This window comes from Hypanus sabinus, chromosome 3, assembly GCF_030144855.1.
Source record: "Hypanus sabinus isolate sHypSab1 chromosome 3, sHypSab1.hap1, whole genome shotgun sequence".
In the NCBI taxonomy this organism is placed as follows: Eukaryota; Metazoa; Chordata; class Chondrichthyes; order Myliobatiformes; family Dasyatidae; genus Hypanus; species Hypanus sabinus.
In genome coordinates this window covers 181,487,346-181,508,495 of record NC_082708.1, presented here as the reverse complement: position 1 = coordinate 181,508,495, position 21,150 = coordinate 181,487,346, and the positions used below count along the sequence as shown (strand labels likewise).

The 21,150-nt window shown below is 43.9% G+C and overlaps 1 protein-coding gene across 1 annotated transcript in view; it reads right to left on the bottom strand.

The window, feature by feature from the left end:
• Nucleotides 1–21,150, bottom strand: part of LOC132391940 (dedicator of cytokinesis protein 2-like) — a 1,209,929-nt gene that overhangs the window by 1,021,368 nt on the left and 167,411 nt on the right. The window contains exons 6-7 of the mRNA XM_059965744.1: nucleotides 2,801–2,949; nucleotides 611–746 (exon numbers count right to left, since the gene is read on the bottom strand). Coding sequence (XP_059821727.1) covers nucleotides 611–746; nucleotides 2,801–2,949 — 285 coding nt within the window. The remainder of the gene's footprint in view (nucleotides 1–610; nucleotides 747–2,800; nucleotides 2,950–21,150) is intronic.

The following is a 21,150-nucleotide window of genomic DNA, read 5'->3' as shown; positions in this document are numbered from 1 at the left end:
GATAAGAGGCATAGATTGAGCAGACAGGTAGAGACTCTTTCCCAGGGCAGAAGTGGCTAATATGAAGGGGCATAATTTTAAGGTGATTGCAGAAACTCATACATGGGATGACAGAGGTAAGTTTTTTTATATACGTACAGGGAGTGGTGGGTGTGTGGAACACCCATCCAGAGTTGGTGGTGGGACCATGTGCATTATGGGCATTTAACAAAGTCATAGATAGCCACGTAGACGGCAGAAAAATTGAGGGATACGTGGGAGGGAAAGCTTAGAATAAGTGAGAAAGGCAGCACAACATTGTAGGCTGAAGTGCCTGGACTGTACAGTACAATTCTATGCTCTATATAGCAAATTGTGGGCTGAATAGCCTGTTCCTATGCTCTAACAAAGACACAGTACTGTCATACCTGAGAAGTAGTTTGGAAATGATACCTCCCTGCATTTAGCTTCAACTCCAAGAGCTTCTACTGAACTTAGGATCGTGCCCTTGCGTGATAAATTCTCTTAGACATTCAAATCCCAATCAATCGTGGAGCACAAGATGGCTGCCAGCACGCTCACTCCTTCCAAGCACCACAGGGAGGGGGAAGTTACTCCAATGGCCTCTTACCGTCTCCTCCCGGATCCTCTCTGTGATGTGCTGTGCTGCCTCCTTGTGTGCTTGAAAGAGGCTGATGACACTTGTGTGGTCGGGATCAAGAATGTTGCCGTTCTCGTCTCGAACAACGAGATCTAGTTCCAGCATTCTGCAACAGGAGGAGGGAGACATTTATTTAGGGGTGAACTGGCAAAGCACTTGGAAATACACAGCAGGTCAGGCAGCGTCTGTGGGGAAGAACTGTCAATGTCACTGACATTGTTGTCTCCATTTCAATGAGCAACACACAGAATGCTGGAGGAACTCAGCAGGTCAGGCAGCATCTGTAGTAAAAAATGAACAGTAGTGTCAATTCAAGTTCAATTGTCGTTAAACTATACATGAATACCTATGTGTGTACCGTCATGTCATTAGTACACACATGACCTGCTGCCTCAACAAAGTAATATCTACCATCAAAGATCCACCACCATCTGCAGCATGCCATCTTATCGCAACTACCACTGGGACGGAGATGCAGAAGCCTGAAGTCCCAAACCAGCAGCTACCTCCTGTCAACATCCCTTATTCTGCCATTTTACCCCTTTCTTTCCAGTGCTACAGAAGGGTCTCTGCTGAAAACGTCGACTGCTTATTAATTTCTATAGATGCTGCCTGACCTGCTGAGCTTCTCCAGGATTTTGGGTTTTTTGCTCTGGCTTTCCAGCATCTGCAGAATTCCTAGCATTTATAACTTGGAGTCTGTGCTGCCCCCCGCTCCCATCCATCACGCGCCCCCCTCCGCCCCTAGTGTTTGCTTGGCAGAGGACAAACTCTGTTGTGGTCGTCTGCAGAGTTGGATGCGTCGAGTTTGGACTCTTTGATTGAGTATCTTTCTACTTTATACACACTATGTGTGCTTTGTGCTGTGTGTGACTGTTGGTGCTATGTTTTGCAACTTGACCCCAGAGTAACCTTGTTTCATTTGGCTGTTTTCATGTATGGTTGAATGACAATTAAACTTGAATTGAATTGAACTTCCCTTAGTTCTTGAACTAACCTGTACAAGCCCAAACACTAACTCAGTACAGCAACACTATCAACTCTTTGCACTCTAATGTATTTGAGTTTTTATAATTGTAGCCTTTCTTGTATCATTTTAGAACACCAAACATAGAACAGCAAAGCACAGAAACAGGCCCTATGGCCCACAATGTTGTGCCGAATGAATTAGAGTCAAATACCCAACTAATCTCTCTGCCCACATGACATCTATCTCCTTTCAATACCTGTGCATTAAGTGTCTAGGCAGGCACAAGGATGATAGGAAAACGGAGGGCTATGTCAGAGGGAAGGGTTAGATAGATCACAGCATAGGTTAAAAGTTTGGCGCAACTTGATGGGCCAAAGGGTCTGTACTGTGCTGTAATGTAATGGACATGGAGAGGATGGTTCCCATAGTGGGAAAGTCTAGAAACAGAGGTTGAAAGGTCGGCACAATATCGCGGGCCGAAGGGCCTATACTGTGCTGTACTGTTTGATGTTATATGCATCTGTTGTACTTGCCTCCAGTATTACCCCCCGCAGCACATTCTAGTCACTCACTACTCTCTGTGTTAAAAAAAACTTACCCTGTACGTCTCATTTGAACTAAACCCCTCCCACTTTAAACGCAAGTTCTCTGGTATTAAATATTTTGACCCAGGGGAGGAAAAATAAAGGCAGTCTTAAGGATGTCAATTTAGAACAGAGATGAAGAGAGATTTCTTTAGCCCAGGGGTTCCAATCCTTTTTATGCAATGGACTTCTACCATAAACTGAAGGGTCTGTGGACCCCAGGTTGGGAACCACTGCCTTAACCAGAAGATGGTGAATCCTTTGAATTCATTGCCTCAGACAACTGTGGAGGCCAAATCACTGGGTGAACTTAAGGCCAGGGTTGATAGGTTCTTGATTAATATGTACATCAAAGGCGGGAGAATGGGGTTGAGGGATAATATTTCAGCCATGATCAAATGGCAGGGCAGACGAGATGGACTGAATGAGCAAATTCAGCTCCCGTGTCTTATGGCCTTCTACTCTATCTATAAACCTCAACCAGGTCTGCGCCTCCACAGAAAACGTCCCAGGACAGTGAAACACAAAGGACCATGTTCTGAAGCTGAGCTCAATCCACCCCAGAGCTGCGAGCAAGACACAAAACAACAGGGACTTCAAACATACTTGTTCCCAACGTCTATCTTGGTGGTGACCTCCTGTTTCAAGTCTTTCAGTTCGTCTTGTGGCAACGTTCCTGAGAGAAGCTGAGATCTCTTTTCTATCAAGTTGCACATCATCGAGGTAACCTGTCGAAACTTGTTCAGCTGAGCAGTCTGAAATAAGTCAAAAAGAGGAAAAATATATAATGTTACCTTTGAGAATTTAGGTTTTGATCGCCAGTATATTTAAGGTGCAGTTATACACTCGGCGGCCACTTCATTAGATACACCCGTACACCTGACCGTTAATGCAAAATATCTAATCAGCCAATCACGTGACAGCAACTCAATGCATAAAAGCATGGTGAAGAGGTTCAATTCAAACATCAGAATGGGGAAGAAACGTGATCCAGGAGACTTTCACCGTGCAATGATTGTCGCCACTGGTTTGAGTATTTCACTGGAATATTCACGCACAACAGTCTGTTTACAGAGTATGCTGTGAAAACAAAAACGTCCAGTGGGCAGTAGTTCTGTGACTGGAAAATGCCTGGTTAATGAGAGAGGAGAATGGTCTGTAATGGCCCCCTACCTGTTATGGTTCAAGCTGACAGCAAGGTGACAGTAACTCAAATAGGTGCATGTTACCATAGTAATGTACGTAAAAGCATCTCGAAACTCACAACACATCGAACCTTGAAGCAGAAGACCATGAACGTACCTTCATGACCATGGCCTCTTTGCTAGATATCTAATAAAGAGGTCACTGGGTGTAGGAAGCTAGAAAATATGCCCGAAGGGCCTGTTTTTACGCAGAATTTGCTCTGTGATTACACCCTGAAGAGAAACACAACAAACGTTCTGCTGGAAGAGGTCCGCAGGTCAAGCGGCATTTGAGCTGAAAAGTAATCGTCAAAGCCCTGCATCGGGACACAAACTGTCGGCAATTCCTTTCCTCCTGCAGGTGCTGCTCGAACCCCTCAGTTCCTCCAGCAGATTGTGCGCTGCTTCGCATTCCAACGTCGGTGGTGCTTGGTATCTTCTGAGGAGAAGTGCAGTGTTCAGCTCATTCTAAATCATATCGTGTGGCCAATGCCTGGGGTGGATATCTAATTCATACTTCCACCAAGTAATAAGACTGCAATCAAAGGCCTCCATTGGCCAGGGTCAACCATGGATATTGTGTGCTAGCTGTCTAAACACACAAGCCTGGGCAGAACAATATGGAGAGCAAGCTGTTAATATGACCGAAATAGAAGCAGAAAATGCTACAAATGAACTGGTCAGGCAGCAAAGAGACACAGTGTTAACATTTCAGGTTGAAGACACTTTGCCAGAAAAAGCATCGGTGAGTCCGGAGTTCAAAGCCTAGTGTTCAAGGATTGGCAGGTCATGAGGTCGCTCCTGAGGATCAAAGCCCGAGTGTTGAATGGGAAGGCCGGATGTGGAGGCCTATTAGTCAGAGCCCACGGCCGTGAATCTCTGCAAGTCCACTGGGGAAGACAGCACCTGCGAGTACGAGTCGGAGTCTGAGGCCACCGGAGGCTGGAGGCCTACACGTGTGCATGGGTGGGTGGGAGGAATGGGGCTTGTTTTGCTGTTTGTAGTTTTTTTGCTTGTTGTGTTCTATGTAGTTCTGCTGAACATTGTGGGCATGCTATACTGGTGTGTGAAAGCGTGGCGACACTTATGGACTGTCCCCAGCACACCCTCGGTTGTGTTGGTTTCTAACACAAATGACACATTTCTCTGCGTGTTTCTGTGTAAACGTGTTAAATAAATTTGAACCTTGATTTTGAATACTGGACCTTTACGAGGCAGGTGTGAGACTTCTGCAGGGAGTGGTTACTACGCTCAGAGAGGAGATGCAGGAGACTGAACATCCACGCTCAACAACTTAGGAACAGCTTCTTCCCCTCTGCCATCAGATTTCTAAATGGCCATCGAACCATTTCTCTTTTGCACCACCTGTTTTCTGATTACGTAACATAGTACTTTGTTCTGCACTGCCACCGCAAATCAACAAATTTCACCACTTCTGCCAGTAGCCTGATCCTGATTCTAATTCGCAGCCAGGTGTGGCAGCAGCTTTGCCCAAGGCCACAAGAAATTGCAGAGCGTTGTAGGCACAGCTCAGCAAATGACAGAATCCGCCCTCTTCTGCATGGACGGCCTACACTTCCCACTGCAGTGGGAAAGCAGGCAACATAATCGAGGACCTCTTCAACCCCAGTCATTCCTTTCTCAGCAGAAAATACTAAAGCCTGAAAGCACAGACTACCAGGCTCAAGGACAGAGTCACCCCCCCCCCCCCCCCGTTGTAAGACTATTAAACTGGCCCCTTGTATGATAAGATTGACCCCTGACATCAGGGTCTATCTCATCGTGGCCTTGCATGTGATTCCTCTGCATGTACTGCACTTTCTCTGTAACAGTAATAACAAATTTTGCAATCAGTTTTCCTTTCCAGCACCTCAGTGTGTTGTGTACAAATCTGAATGGATGCCATCCTTAAAAAAAACCTTTGCTCTGTATCTCCATGCATGTGACAATATCTAATGATCCAGTTTCCATAATACTATATAACTATCAATGTCAAAGGCTAATTAAATTTAGTATCAAGTGACAAGTGAGGTTTATTGGCATTTAACTACACACATGTATATAGAAATGAGACAACATATCTTCAAACAAGGTTTAAAAACATAATACACTTATGGCTATCATGTGTGATGGTATAACGAATCACACACAAGTAACAAATTAAAGTGCATTAATATTAAATATCATAACGTACGGAGCGGATTAACCAGTGACATTTCAAATGCGATGCAGCCGGGAATTCAGGAGCCAACGGCCTGGGGGAAGAAACTGTTTCCCATTCGGAATGTTCTTGTTTTCATGCATTGGAGTCTCCTGCCTGATACTTGAAAGTCAAAGAGCTGGATGGGTGGGATCCTTAATAATACTAAGGGCCTGATAAAGGTCCCTGATGGATGGTAGGGAGATCCCTATGATCCTCTCAGCTGATCTCACAGTCCTTTGTCGGGACTTAAGGTCCGATGCTCAACTGCTTCCATACCAGACGGAGATGCAGCTCGTCAGGATGCTCCCAATGGTGCTCCTGTAAAACGCTGTTAAGATGGGGGGGTAGGGGATGGTGGGAGCCTTGCTTGCCTCATTCTTCTAAGGAAGTGGAGGTGCTGTTGTACCTTTTTGCTCAGGGAGGTGATATTAAGGGGCCAGGTGAGGTCATCTGTGATGTGAATTCCCCGGAATTTGGTGCATTTATCTCTCTACGGAGGAGCCACGTATTCGCAGAGGAGAATGGTTTGTCTGTACTTTCCTGAAATCCACAATGATTTCCTTTGCCTTCTTCACATTCAGGCTTAGTTTGTTCTTCTCACAACAATCCACCAGCCGCTCCACTTCCTCCCTATACTCCGTCTTGTCATTGTTCTTTGTAAGGCCAATCATTGCTGTGTCATCTGCAAACTTGATGATACGTTTTGAGCTAGATCCTGTGATGCAGCCGTGCGTCAGCAGACTGAACCTTGGGGAGCACCAGTGCCCAGCGTAATGGGACGAGAGACATTGCTGCCCATTCGGACTGACTGTGGCCTTACCATTCAGAACGCATATGTATGTCATTATACGCTACCCTGAGATTCATTTCCTTGCAGAGATTTAGAAGAAAATAAAGTGATTCAATAGAATTTAAGAAAACTGCACATACAGACCGACAAACAACCAATGTGCAGAAGGCAAATTGTGCAGACCAGTATGTAATCCTTCATCAGGGCTCGTACACAAGCTTGGCTCGTTAGCTAACAGCCATGTGACTCAGCGATTAAGAAGGCCACCTTCGATAAGCAACACACATCTACGGTCGGTATAATTTGGGTTAAAGCAAACAGGAACGTTGGAATGCTCCAGGGAGGTTCATGGATTGAACCAATCAGTTAACAGAAAAAGACAAGAAAATTAAAAGGGCCCATTACAGTTAAACCAGTCCAAATATGCTCATTTCTGAAGCAGTCGGGTTGCTTCACTCTGATCAGTCACACACTGAAACCACAATCTGCCACCAGCCACAGTTCGAACTTCCCTCGAAGACCATTTCAAATGAACTGGCTAACTCAAGAATATTGGCACTCCTGTTGAGCATTCATCTCCACAAAGCACTTCTTACTGAAGGTCCCCTCCCCCCCCAGGTGGGATCCTCTGAGCAGCTTCCCTAGTGCTCCTCTCCGCACCTCCTCACAAAAGACCCCAAAACCAAACTACTGTCCTTCAGAGATCTGGTCCCACCCAGCCCTCCCGAATCTTCCATAGCATCCCACCGGGCAAAAAGTCACAACACATTGCCAAAAGAAACCTGATTGACTGACACAACATTCCTAGGCTGACCAAACAGCTCCTTATCTCAACCGAAGCCAAACCAGTAGTCTACTAGCAGACACAGTGTTCTCAGAAAACTGCTAAAATAAAAATACCTCACAGTATAGCAGTAGAAATCTTATCCAGGGCATTACATTCTCCCCCCACCAAAATAGTCATGTCCTCATGACTTTGGAGCTTATTAAGCCATTAATAATAACAGAGTATTCAAATGAATTTTGTGATTTCAAGGACATCCTCCCCCCAATCCACTTGTAAGCAGAAGTAACATATCTCACTTTTGGGACTGACACCACAATCTGTTTCCCTGGTGCAGCATAGGCCAGCCTCTCTGGGGATCTCCTCACTCTCTGAGACCTCCTCATCTCAGTTTCAGCTTGTTCAGCCTCAGCCACTCCTCGTGACCTATTTGGAGATGCCTCCCCCCCACCCCCCCCCCCCCCCATCCATCACTTGTACCTTCCTGCTCCCTGACCAAGCTCAGCCTCCTTCGGTTTAAGCAGGTGCTGCTGAACATCTTCCGCTGGTGCCAACCAGCGAGACCTCTCTCAGAAACGGGTGCCCTCTGGCACTCCAGCTACCCCGCCAGGACGTAACGTGACAGGTTCGGATTGGGCGTGGCACACATTTCCTTGGTCATGCTCATCATCCTGCTTCGGAGAAAATGCACCTTCTCAAAAGCAGCTCTGAACACTTGGTGAATGGACAAGGTCTTCAAACAAATACTCTTCGGTTCTCTCCTTGCGTGCTCCCCTCTCGCAACGGGAGGATTTGCTGCCACAAGAATGGAAGCTCCAACTTTTTTAACCAGATCCAGGCAGACCAACACCGGTGTATCAATAGTCTCAGCTACTCCAATTTCTGCTTCCGAAAACTCCAGTTTCAATGACAAGAAAGCATCGTATCGGTAACCTTCAGCCCTAAGCCCCCAAATCTCAAAGGCACTGAGTAGGACCTGTAAGGTAACTTGAGAACCTGCATCAAGTATGGCTTTAGCATAAGTACCATCAATCCGTATGGATACATCAGAGCTTCGTCCCACTGAACCTTCCGGAATAGTGATGTGCACTTTAGCATTTCTTTTGATACACTGATTGGAACATATCCTCTCCAAGACGCCAGCCCGTTCCTTTACTGGGTCCCTCTGTAGTTTTGCTTCTTTTGATGAACTGCTGAATTACTTTTTGAAGATATTCCTATCCTTCACAGTCTCGCCCAAAATAACTATCTTCTCCACAGTTGTAACAGAAAATACCAGTTGCCTCTCTAGCCAAAAGACTCTTTTCAGCAGCATTCCTCTGCTTAATAAGTCCTACAGGTGGGTCGGGTTCCAAATGGACATGTCACATTCAGCTGAAATATTAGCAAACATCCATTGAGTCAGCTCAGGTCGGAGGATTTTCAGCTCATTCCTGTCACGTCAGGGGTCACTTCAGCAACAGACGCTACCACTGAAGGTATTACTTGGTTTTTGAAACATTCACTCCTTGATCATGTTTTCCTCCTCTCTAACTCAGTAAAAAATGGAGGAGAGCCCATTTTACGGGTCATCCGAGTGCGTAGAGCAATCTGTCATGTGACAGCACGCCCTGCACAACTTGTTCCAACCTTAAGCAATTTTTCTCAGACAGTTGAATGCTCCCTCTGTGGCACAAACAGTGCAGCAGTTTCTCCAACCTGAAAAGGTCGGCAGGCAGCTTCTCTCCTTCCTGCTGAAATGTGTGCCTAAACTTCATCCAACGATCAGCTGCATTTCCAGCAAAGCTAAAGGCATCTTCCAGAGCTTACAGATAGTTAGCTTTCTTCTTTCAGGAACCTGACTAAGTCAGCCACCAGACCCTTTAAACTCTCTACCAGTCTCTGTTTTTTCATATTATCTGAGCAGTGCCATTCACCCAGTAACTGAGATGTCTGCTCAGCCTAATCCTGATATTCATCTTCCCCATTGGGTGATTGGGTGTGGGCTTGGCTCCAGAGTACACTCCCATCCTATGATAACCTTGGCTCTCAACAGATACACTTCCGCATTTATCAACCAGTGATGTCATAGCCAAAACAAGCTCAGAATTTAAATCAACTGCTGAAGGATCCTTTAGAGCTTTCACAAAGTTTTCCTCTCACTCCACAGAAAAGAGAACAACTGCCCTTTAAAATCTGCACCCACAGCTGCATTCTTGCCAAATCTAGAGATATGAACTGGCCATGGCCCTGCCTCACCTGGTACCTCTATCCTATTGGGCTGCGTGACTTCAGTCTAGTAACTGGTCGCCTGAATAAATGTGACATCCTTACCTGCTGATGGGTGTAAACGTCATTCAATCAGTGTAACTTCCTCCAATATTTTTACAGAACTCAGCTCTCTAAGTAGCAGTTCATCAGCAATTTGAATATTCACTCTATTCAGAACACAAGCATTATGTGTGAATACCTTCTTCATATCCTACCAGAACTTCATCCCTGTGGCATCCATGATAAAGTAACTTAATTATGACATACATCACTTTGCCCAAACACTAGTTTAAACATTGGCTTAAACACACAAAAAAACACTTAATCAATCCTTGTGCAGCATTCAATCACCCCATATGGATCCCCACAAATGTAACCCTCTTACCAGGGCTCGTATACAAACTTGGCTCTTAGCTAACTCTGCTAACAGTCACGTGACTCAGCAGTGAGAAGGCCACAGTTCATAAGCTTCGCATGTCCAGGGTGGTATGATCTGGGTTCAAACAAACAGGAAAGTTGGAAGGTTCCAGGGAGGGACATGAACTGTAGTGAATGCTGTGTAAATACTGCCCCATGCAAAGTATTGTTTGCCAGAAAAAAATAACAGATTGTATGTCAGCATAAAATTACAAAGGGAATATATTTATCAATATTTTAACTTTAGCAAACAGTTATCAGAAAAAAAGAGAAGAAAAATAAAAGGGCCCATTACAGTTAAAGTAGTTGAAATATGCACATAAACGTTGGAGCTCGTTTCTGAACTAGTCCAGATGCTTCACTTTCATTACTTACACACCAAACACATGTTCTACATGAAGGACACGAGCCACAGTTCAAACTTCCCTCAAAGACCATCTCGAGCAAACGGGCTAACTCCGGAGTATGGCACTTCCTCCTGTGAACCAGTCCTCTGCACAAAGCACTTGTTACAAAAGGTCTCCCCTTCAGCTATGATCCTCCAAGCACCTTCCCTTGTGCTCTTTCTGCATCTCCTCACAAAAGACTCCTAATCAGTCCACTCCCTAAATAAATAAATAACCCACATTCAGCACTTTTGCGGGCAGCTTGTTCCACAACCTCTGACTGAAGAAGATGGTCCTAGACTTCCCCACGAGAGGACGTTTCCAGTGGGGGGTGGGGCAAAGTCTAGGATTAGAGGACACAACCTCAGGATAAAGGGACATCCATCTGGACCAGAGATGAAGAGGAATTTCTTTAGTCAGAGGAAGGGTGTCTACAAGAAGGGTCAGAGCCGTCTCTACTTCCTGAGGAGACTGAAGTCCTTTAACGTCTGCCGGACAATGCTGAGGATGTTCTACGAGGCTGTGGTGGCCAGTGCTATCATGTTTGCTGTTGTGTGCTGGGGCAGTAAGCTGAGGGAAGCAGACACCAACAGAATCAACAAACTCATTCGTAAGGCCAGTGATGTTGTGGGGGTGGAACTGGACTCTCTGACGGTGGTGTCTGAAAAGAGGATACTGTCCAAGTTGCATGCCATCTTGGACAATATCTCCCATTCACTCCATAATGTACTGATTAGGCACAGGAGTACCTAATCAGCTAGAGACTTATTCCACCGAGATATAACACTGAGCGTCATAGCAAGTCATTCCTACCTGTGGCCATCAAACTTTACAACTCCTCCCTCGGAGTGTCAGACACCCTGAGCTAATAGGCTGATCCTGGACTTATTTCCACTTGGAATAATTTACTTATTATTATTTAATTATTTATGGTTTTATATTGCTATATTTCTACACTATTCTTGGTTGGTGCGGCTGTAATGAAACCCAGTTTCCCTCGGGATCAATAAAGTATGTCTGTCTGTCTGTGAATCTGTGGAATTCGTTGCCACAGGCAGCTGTGGAGACCAAGTCATTGGGTATATTTAAAGCAGAGTTTGATAGATTCTTGATTAGTCAGGGCATCACAGATAATGTAGAAAAGACAGGAAAACGGGGGTTGAAATGGTAAATAAATCTGCCATGATTGGATGGCAGAGCAGACTCGATGGGCCAAATGGCCTAATTCTCCTCCTATGTCTTATGGTCTTGCGGACTAAGAGCCCCCTCAGGATCTGAGCACAATTAGCATCTAAAGATCTGCTAAATCTCATTAAAACACTTCTTCCTTCAAAAATGAGTTTAAAATGCAGATTAAATTCCATAATGTCATCTCGTGAAAAAAATGTCAGCATTGCAAATTGCCTCAAAAACTTGCATTGCAGAGTGACTGAGAAGTAGAAGTTATAATTAAGCTCTTAGTGCTAATTAAGCTGGTATTCATGACTCTATATGTCAAGCTGCCATAATTGGTTATTACAGAACAGGGCATCTGCAGCCTCTGAAACATATCTGTACTAATTCTCACATTAAGATTTTAATTGGCCTTTTTGTAACAAAACACGTGGGGCTGTGAATATTATTATCTCTTTTTATTTTAAAAGGAAGCTTTGCTTTTCCTCGTGACAATGATTTATTGGTTGCACACAGGGAAGGGAAGACAGTGATGTGACGTGATTAAAGGCTGAATAGTCCTGAACGACTCACTGTCAGCAGATCAGCGTTGCTCAGTTTGACTGATGGTGCCATACTATGTTACACCAAGCTCTAGGGCGCATGGTCACTCTGTTATTTATTAACTTTCAGCATACCACCACGTTCTACACGCAGTTGTCACATTAACCTGTTGGTTAATGCAAATATCTAATCAGCCAATCATGTGGCAGCAACTCAAAGCATAAAAGCATGCAGACGTGGTCAAGAGGTTCAGTTGTTGTTCAGACCGAACATTTGAATGGGGAAGAAATGTGATCGAAGTGACTTTGACTGTGGAATGATTGATGGTGCCAGACGGGGTGGTTTGAGTATCTCAGAAACTGCTGATCTCCTGGGATTTTCATACACAACAGTCCATGGCATTTATAGAGAATGATGTGAAAAAGTAAAAAAGTAGACATCCAGTGAGCATCAGTTCTGTGGGTAAAAATGCCTTATTAATGGGAGAGATCAGAGGGGAATGACCAGACTGGAATATGGGAGGAAACCGAATCACCCGGAAGTAACCCATGTGGTCACTGGGAGAACAATCAGACACCTTACAGACCACGTCAGAATTGAAATCAAGTCACTGACATTACACTAGGCACTATACAACCATACTGCCTTACAACTTGCGCCTACCATAATGACAACTGCAACATGAGGAGGGATTAAATAAATTAGAATCATGGATGTGAGAATTTAGTTGAGTCACAGTGTTCTCTGGAGCAGTGAAGGCAGAAAGGAGATGAAACAGAAGTTTATAACGTTATGAGATGCATAGGCAGACAGCCAGTATCCTTTTTTGCCAGGGTCAGAGTGTCCAACACTGAAGAGTGAAAACACTTATACTGAGAGTGGAAAAGTTTAAAAGAGACATGCAGGGCATGCAGAGATTGGTAAGTGCTTGGAATGTACAGCAGGGGCTAGTGAGGGAGGCAAATGTATTTAACCAGTCCTTAGATAGACACATGAATGTGAAAAGAATAGAAGATTTGATCATTACGTAGTCGGAAGGGATTCATTTAGTTAGGCATTTAATTGCTGGTTTAATTAGTATGGCACAACTTGTCAGGCCAAAGGTCCTGTCGTTGTTGTACTGTTCTACACTCTTTGTTAACTAACATCTAGGCATTGCCTAGACCAGGAGCTCCCAACCTTCTTTATGCCATGGATGCCTATCATTAGGTTGATCCCAGGTTGGGAACCCCTGGCGTAGTCAAACACTTGAATGGCCAAGACATACGTAGGTGGCAAATGCTGTTAAATGGAACAGGTAGGGATAAATACTGAGGTCAGCATTGATATGATGGGCTGAAGGGTTGCTTCTGTGCTGTATGACTTTCCGACACTATGGAATAGGGAGAGAATATATGTGCATAATAGGCCACAGATTTGCTCTGACCTTGAATGTGTACGCGTGGCCGCAGATCCTCACCTACTCCTCTTTCAACATGAAATTCAAAAGAAGTTCAAAGGAGATTTGTCATCAAAGTACACATGTGTCACAACATACTTCCCTGAGATTCATTTTCTTGCAGCATTCACAGCAGGTAAAAAGAAACATGATTAAATCCATGAAAAACTGCGCACAACAAGACGGGCAAACAGCTAGTGTGCAGAAGACAACAAACTTTGCAAAAACAAAAACAAAAAGAAATAATAATAACAATAATAAACAAGCAATAAATATCGAGAACGTGGGACCGAGTCGTAGACAGGAGCGGGGGGAACAAAAGATGCCGAGGCGAGGGGAGGGCTTCCTCCTGATGGAGCAGGCCGTCACGGTCAACCCGAACGAGATCGACGCGCTGGTGGCGAAGATCGGCAAGACGCTGCAATTGTAGCGGGTGCCCGGAGGCGGGGCCGCCAAGCAGCAGCAGCAGCAGCCGATGCAGATCATTCACCATCAGCAGCCGCCGCCGTACGAGCAGCAGCAGCCTGAGCCGCGGGGCCCGGCCAAGAACGTGGGATGAAAAGTCCTTGAAAGTACATTCATATGTTGTTTGAACAGTTCAGTGATGGGGTGAGGAAGTTGAATGAGGAATGCACTTTGGTTCAAGAGCCTGATGGTTGAGGTGTAATAACTGTTCTTGACCCTGGTAGTGTGGGTCCTGAGGCTCCTGTACACCCTTAATGATGGCAGCATGAGTAGGGTGGATGGTGGGGGTCCTTGATGATTGATGCTGTTTTCCTGCAATAGTACTCCTCGTATATTTTTATTTTAACCATTTTAATCATTATCCAAACACCTATTCACCAAACTGGTTTAGGCCTTTGGACAGAAAGTGAAACTCCTGTCCTCCTTTTCCCATCGATTAATGCTATCTATTAATTCACTGATGGCACCACTGTTGTTTCAGAATCTCAGATAGTGATGGAGTGAGGTAGATCAGCTAGTCCAGTGGATTTGCAACAATAACATCAGCAAGTCAAGTTTATTGTCATTTAATTATACACATGTATGTAATGTATATAACCATATAATGTATATAGAAATGAGAAGTTTCTCTGAAAGCACAGTAGTATTCATAACACACAGAACACATTTATGAAGGTACGGATAAGACCTACAGATGAACCAGATATAAATAACAAACTAAAGTGTATTAATATTAAAAATTGTAAGGTACAGAACAGATTAACTGGTGACACTTGTGGCAGTGAGTTCAGAAACCTAATGCCCTGAGGGAAGAAACTGTTCCACATTCCGACTGTTCCTGGTTTTATGCACCGGAGTCTCCTGCCTGAGGGTAGGAAGTCATACAGAATGCCAGATGGATGGGTGGGATCCTTAATAATATTAAAGGCCAAGAAAGACCAAAGAATGCATTGTGGACTTTGGAGGGGGAAGTCAAGGGAACGCACACCAGTCCTCATTGAGGCATCAACAGTGGAAACGGTGAGCAGTTTCAAGTTCCGGGGAGTTAACATCGAGGATCTATCCTGGGTACAACATATTGATACAACCATGAAGAAGGCACTCCAGCAACTATACTTTATTAGGAGTTCGATGAGATTTGATCTGTCACAAAAGACTAATCAATTCCTATAGTTGCTCCCTGGAGAGCATTCTGCCTGGTAGGGAAGCTCCAATACACAGGATCAAAGGAAGCTGCAGGGAGTTGTAAATTCAGCCAGCTCCATCACAGGCACTAGCCCACCCATCATCAAGGGCATCTTCAAAACTCAGTGCTTCAAGAAAGCGGCCTTCATCATTAAGGACCCTCACCATCCAGGACACGCCATCTCCTTATGTGTGGCATCAGGGCAGAGGTACTAGAACCTGCAGATGCACCTTCAAAATTTTCAAAACAGCTTCTTTCCCTCGGCTATCAGATTTTGAACGGTCCGTAAATTCATGAAGAATATTTCATTATTCCTCTTTTGCATTATTTATTTACTTAATTTTTTATTGTAATTTATGGTAATTTTGTTTCATGTCTTGCACAGTACTGCAAGACATAAAAAAAAATTTATTCCATGCATTGGTAATAATAAACTTGATTCTGACTCTGCCAGAAAGCAGTGGCACAGGCACGTGTTGGGATCAGTTGTTAATTACTTAGAGATGCAATGTGGAATAGGCCCTTTGATCTGGACTGCCCAGCAACTCCTGACCATCCCTGCTTTAACCCTAGCATAAACATGGGACAACTCACAGTGAATAATTAACCTACTAACTGGTACATTTTTCAACAGTGGGAGGAAACCAGAGCACCTGGAGAATACCTATATATTCCACGTTGAAGGCACAGACTCCTTTCAGAGGACTCCAGGATGAACTCTGAACTCCAACGCCCCAAGCTGTAACAGTGTCGCACTTACAGCTAAGCTACCGTGTCACCCATTATTTGACGAGTGTGGGGAAGTCAGGATTGTTCCCTTTAAAATGAAATTCAGAGATATTTATAATCTCAAATTGTTTTGACAGAGCAAATTTTTCATTTGCAAGAGCTACTAACTAGAAGACCAAGTTCAAGACAACTGGAAAATGAGTCAGAAATCATAGAGAGGCTGTTCAGCCCACTGAATACAGAATGACAAACAACCCCCATTTACAGCAACCTTACACTAATCTGAATTACAGCCTCACAACAGAAGGACGTCCCTTTAGAACAGAGATGAGGAGGAATTTCTTTAGCCAGATGGTGAATCTGTGAAATTTATTACCACTAATGGCTGAGAAGGCCAAGTCATTGGGCGTATTTAAAGCAGAGGTTGATAGGCTCTTTATTAGAAAAGACATCAAAGATTATGGGAAGAAGGCAGGAGAATAGGGTTCAGAGGGAAAATAAATAAAACATTATCAAATGGCAGAATCGACTTAACGGGCCATTAGCCTAACTCTGTTCCTATTTCTTATGTCTTATGATCTATCCCCATTTTATTTCATCCAGATTCTCATCAGCATATATCAGATTCTACTACTTTTCTAGGTAATCAAGTTGGATAAGTCACCGGGACCGGACGAGATGTACTCAGGCTACTGTGGGAGGTGAGGGAGGAGATTGCTGAGCTTCTGGCGATGATCTTTGCATGATCAATGGGGAACAGAGAGGTTCCGGAGGATTGGAGGGTTGCAGATGTTGTTCCCTAATTCAAAAAAGGGAGTAGAGATAGCCCAGGAAGTTGTAAACCTGTGAGTCTTACTTCAGTGGTTGGTAAATTGATGGAGAAGATCCTGACAGGGAGGATTTATCAACATTTGAAGAGGCATAATATGATTAAGAGTAGTCAGTATGACTTTGTCAAAGGCAGGTCGTGCCTTATGAGCCTGACTGAATTTTTTGAGGATGTGACTACACACTGATGAAGGTAGAGCTGCAGGTGTAGTGCATATGGATTTCAGCAAGGCATTTGATAAGGTACCCCATGTAAGGCTTATTGAGAAAGCAAGGAGGCATGGGATCCAAGGGGATCTTGCTTTTTGGATCCACAACTGGTTTGCCCACAGAAGGCAAAGAGTAGTTGTAAACGGGTCATATTCTGCATGGAGGTTGGTGACCAGTGGCGTGCCTCGGGTATCTGTTCTGGGACTCCTGTTCATGATTTTTATAAATGACCTGGATGAGGAAGTGGAGGGATAGGTTAATAATTTTGCTGATGACACAAAGGTTGGAGGTGTTGTGGATAGTGTGGAGGGCTGTCAGGGGTTACAACGGGATATTGATAGGACGCAAAACAGGGCTGAGAAGTGGCAGATGGAGTTCAACCCAGATAAGTGTGAGGTGGTTCATTTTGGTAGGTCAAATATGATGTCAGAATATAGTATTAATGGTAAGACTCTCGGCAGTGTGGAGGATCAGAGGGATCTTGGGGTCCGAGTCCATGGGACATTCAAAGCTGCTTCGCAGGTTGACTCTATGGTTAATAAGGCATACAGTGCATTGGCCTTGTCTAACTGTGGGATTGAGTTTAAGAGCTGAGGGGTAATGTTACAGCTATAGAGGACCCTGGTCAGACCAAACTTGGAGTACTGTGCTCAGTTCTGGTCACCTCACTATAGGAAGGATGTGGAAACCACAGAAAGGGTGCAGAGGAGATTTAAAAGGATGTTGCCTGGATTGGGGAGCATGCCTTATGGGAATAGATTGAGTGAACTTGGCCTTTTCTCCTTGGAGCGACGGAGGATGAGAGATGACTTGATAGAGGTGTATAAGATGATGAGAGACATTGATCATGTGGATAGTCAGAGACTTTTTTCCCCAGGGCTGAAATGGCAAACATGAGAGGGCCAGTTTTCAGGTACAAGTAATACAAGAAGTAGAAGTAGATACAGAGGAGATGTCAGGGGTAAGTTTTTTATGCAGAGTGGTGAGTGCATGGAGTGGGATGTTGCCCGGATTGGAGGGCGTACCATATGAGAATAGGTTGAATGAACCTTTTCTACTTGGAACAACAGAGGATGAGAGGTGACGACAGAGGTGTATAAGATGATAGGGGTCATAGATTGGGTGGATAACCAGAGGCTTTTTCCCAGGGCTGAAATGACTAACAAAACAGGGCAAATTTTAAGGTGCTTGGAAATAGGTACTGAGGGGATGTCAGGGGTAGGTTTTTCACACAGAGAGTGGTGGGTTCGTGGAATGCACTGCCAGTGACAGTGGTGGAAGCGGATACAATAGGGTCTTTAAGGAGCGTCTTAGATAGGTCCTTACTGAATAAATATCATCATTCCAAACATACATAACATATAGAAATCATATGTAAAAAACACCAGAAATATGCTGAACTAAAAGAGGAAACTGAAGGACTATGGAACAGGAACAGGGTATATATTGTCCCAATAATAATATCGACAATTGGTATCATCCCAGAGTCACTACACAGCAATATCTATGTAAATCTCAAAAAGCCACAACACTAAACACCATTAGAACAGTCCAAAAGTTCCTAGCCATTGAGAAGTGAGTGTGTTTGCCTGTGCCTGTACCTCGGGTTTTACTAGCTTGAGCTGAGAAAAAATAAAAATACATCGATAATAATAATAATAATAAATAAGTAAATAAATTATATTGAGAACATGAGTTGTAGAGTCATTGCAGGTTGTGCAAACAGGGGGGTGTTGGAGGTGAGTGAAGTTATCTCCAATCATTCAGGAACCTAATGGTTGAAGGGTATTAATGGTTCCTGAACCTGATGGTGTGAGTCCTGAGGCTCCTGTACCTTCTTTCCGATGGCAACAGCGAGAAAAGAACATGGCCTGGATGGTGGGATTATTGATGATGGACACTGCTTTCTTGTGGCAGTGTTCCCTGTAAATGCACTCAATTCCGGAAGGACGAATTTATATTGTATATGTCTTATTTGCTGTATTTAGAGAAACAGAATGGTAACAGGCCTGCTCCACCCCATACACAGATTCACCATTCTCTGGCTAAAGAAATTCCTTCTCATCTCCATTTTAAAAGGAAACATCCTCTCCACATCCACTCTATCAAGGTATTTCAACATTCAATATGTTTCAATGAGATCACCCTCATTCTTCTGAACTCCAGTGAGTAGTGGCCCAGAGCCATCAAACGCTTCTCATAAGACAACCCTTTCAATCCCAGAATCATTTTTGTGAAACTCCAGTGAATCAACTCCAATATCAGCACATCCTTCCTTAGATAAGGGGCCCAAAACTGCTCACAATACTCCAAGTGAGGTTTCACCAGTGCTTTATAAAGCCTCAACATTACATCCTTGATTAACCTACTAACCTGTAAGTCTTTGGAACCTTCTGAAGAGCTCGGACAGATACAATGGTCTTTAACAGCCTCTTTTGGTGCTATAAGATTCTATGATTTATCATGATTTTACAATTCCATTAGTTTAGCTTAGTTGCACTCTCTAAAGGAACTTTCATTCAGCATTACTTTAGGGCTCCAAGCATGATCTTCATTTCTGAAACTTTGCTTTATTTCTGATTCTAATGAACTCTGCTTTGTCAGTCAGAACAAGACTCATGCTATGGTCATATGACTATGCCTATGTCATTAACCTTATATGCCTGAAAGCCTATGAAAAGTAATCAGATGCGCTACTTAGACAGGGCCAATTTGACAATTGGCCTTGAGCTTTGGAAATGTCTAACACTCAGAAGATGAAAATTGATATAATTGGATGATTGGATACTGTTTGAAACTGATGAGGCTAAAGACTGCGTAGTTCCCCTGCTATTATAGGGCTGCTAATAAATTAATTTGACACGGTCTCAGATTAGCTAAAAGTGGGAATGAGTCCAAATCATCACTAACAGAGCTTTGGTCTTGAAGATCTCTAATGTGCTATTGCACGTAGAGAAGTAAGGTCAATCTGCTTGTGAGAGAAATGGATGTTTTCTTTTCTATCTGTCTTTGCTGTTATTCTTTGGTGCTGACAATGAATCATTCATACGCCGAATGTGTGGAAACACAATTGCACAATGCTGTTGGAGGTTTTTTGGCTTTGTTGCTGTATTTCTCCAGGCTGCATCTGGAGTATTGCATTCAGCTCTGGATCATCATCACCATTATGTGCAATGTCACATGGCATGGGCAGTCGTGGCCTTTGGCCGTGATTGTTCCCGGCAAATTTTTCCACAGAAGTGGTTTGCCATTGCCATTTTCTGGGCAGTGTCTTTTCAAGATGGGTGGCCCCAGTCATTATCTATACTCTTCAGAGATTGTCTGTCTGGCGTCAGTGGTTGCATAACCAGGATTTGTCATACGACTATCCACCATCTGCTCCCATGGATTCACATGGCCCTGAACAGGGGCTAAGCAGGTGCTACAACTTGCCCAAGGATGACCTGCAGGTGGGCGGATGGAGGAAGTGCTTTGCTCCTCCTTTGGTAGAAACGCTTTTGCACCCGGTCACTCATCAACTCTGGATACTCCATTAGGACATAGAACATAGAACAGGGACAGGCCCTTTGTCCCACAATGTTGTAGTGAACCAATTAAATTAGTAATCAAATGCCCAACTAAGTTAATCTCTTCTGTCTACTCATTGCCCATATCCTCTCATTCTCCTCTCATTCATATGCCTATCTAAACAACTCTAGATGTTCCAAATGTATCTGCCTCTACTACCACCTCAGACAGTGTATCACCTTAGGCACTCATCATTCTCTGTGTCAAAAACCTACCTTGAAAACTAGGGCCCCACAACAAGCACTTTTCAAGAATATGCTTTAAATAATCATAGTATGTAGAAAACCCATACCAGACAAAACAACCATATCTCCTTTGAAATTACCCACTCTTACCTTCAACACGTGCCCTCTGGTATTAGAACTCTGTGAAAAAGACTACTACCTGTCACTTACTCTGTGCCTCTCAAAATCTTATAAACCTCTATTAGATCTCCCTCATTCTCCGCTTCTCCAGGGACTACAACCCGATAGGTCTAACCTTTTATCATAGTGCATGCTTTCTGATCCAGGCAGCATCCTGGTAAACCTCTTTTGCAGCCTCAGCTCAACATCCTTCTTACAATGGGGTGACCAGAACTCTATGCAATACTTTAGTAGAGACCTAACTTAAGTTTTATAAAGCTGCAAGATAACTTCCTGATGTACAAACTCAACACTTCAACTGATAAAGGAAGCGGAGGGTTTAGAAAGAGTATAGAATAGGCTTACCAGGAAGCTGTATGGATTAGCGGAGATGTTGGGCAAACTTGGGTTGTTTTTTTTTAAGCATCTCTGGCTGAGGCGAGTTCTGATAGTTTATAA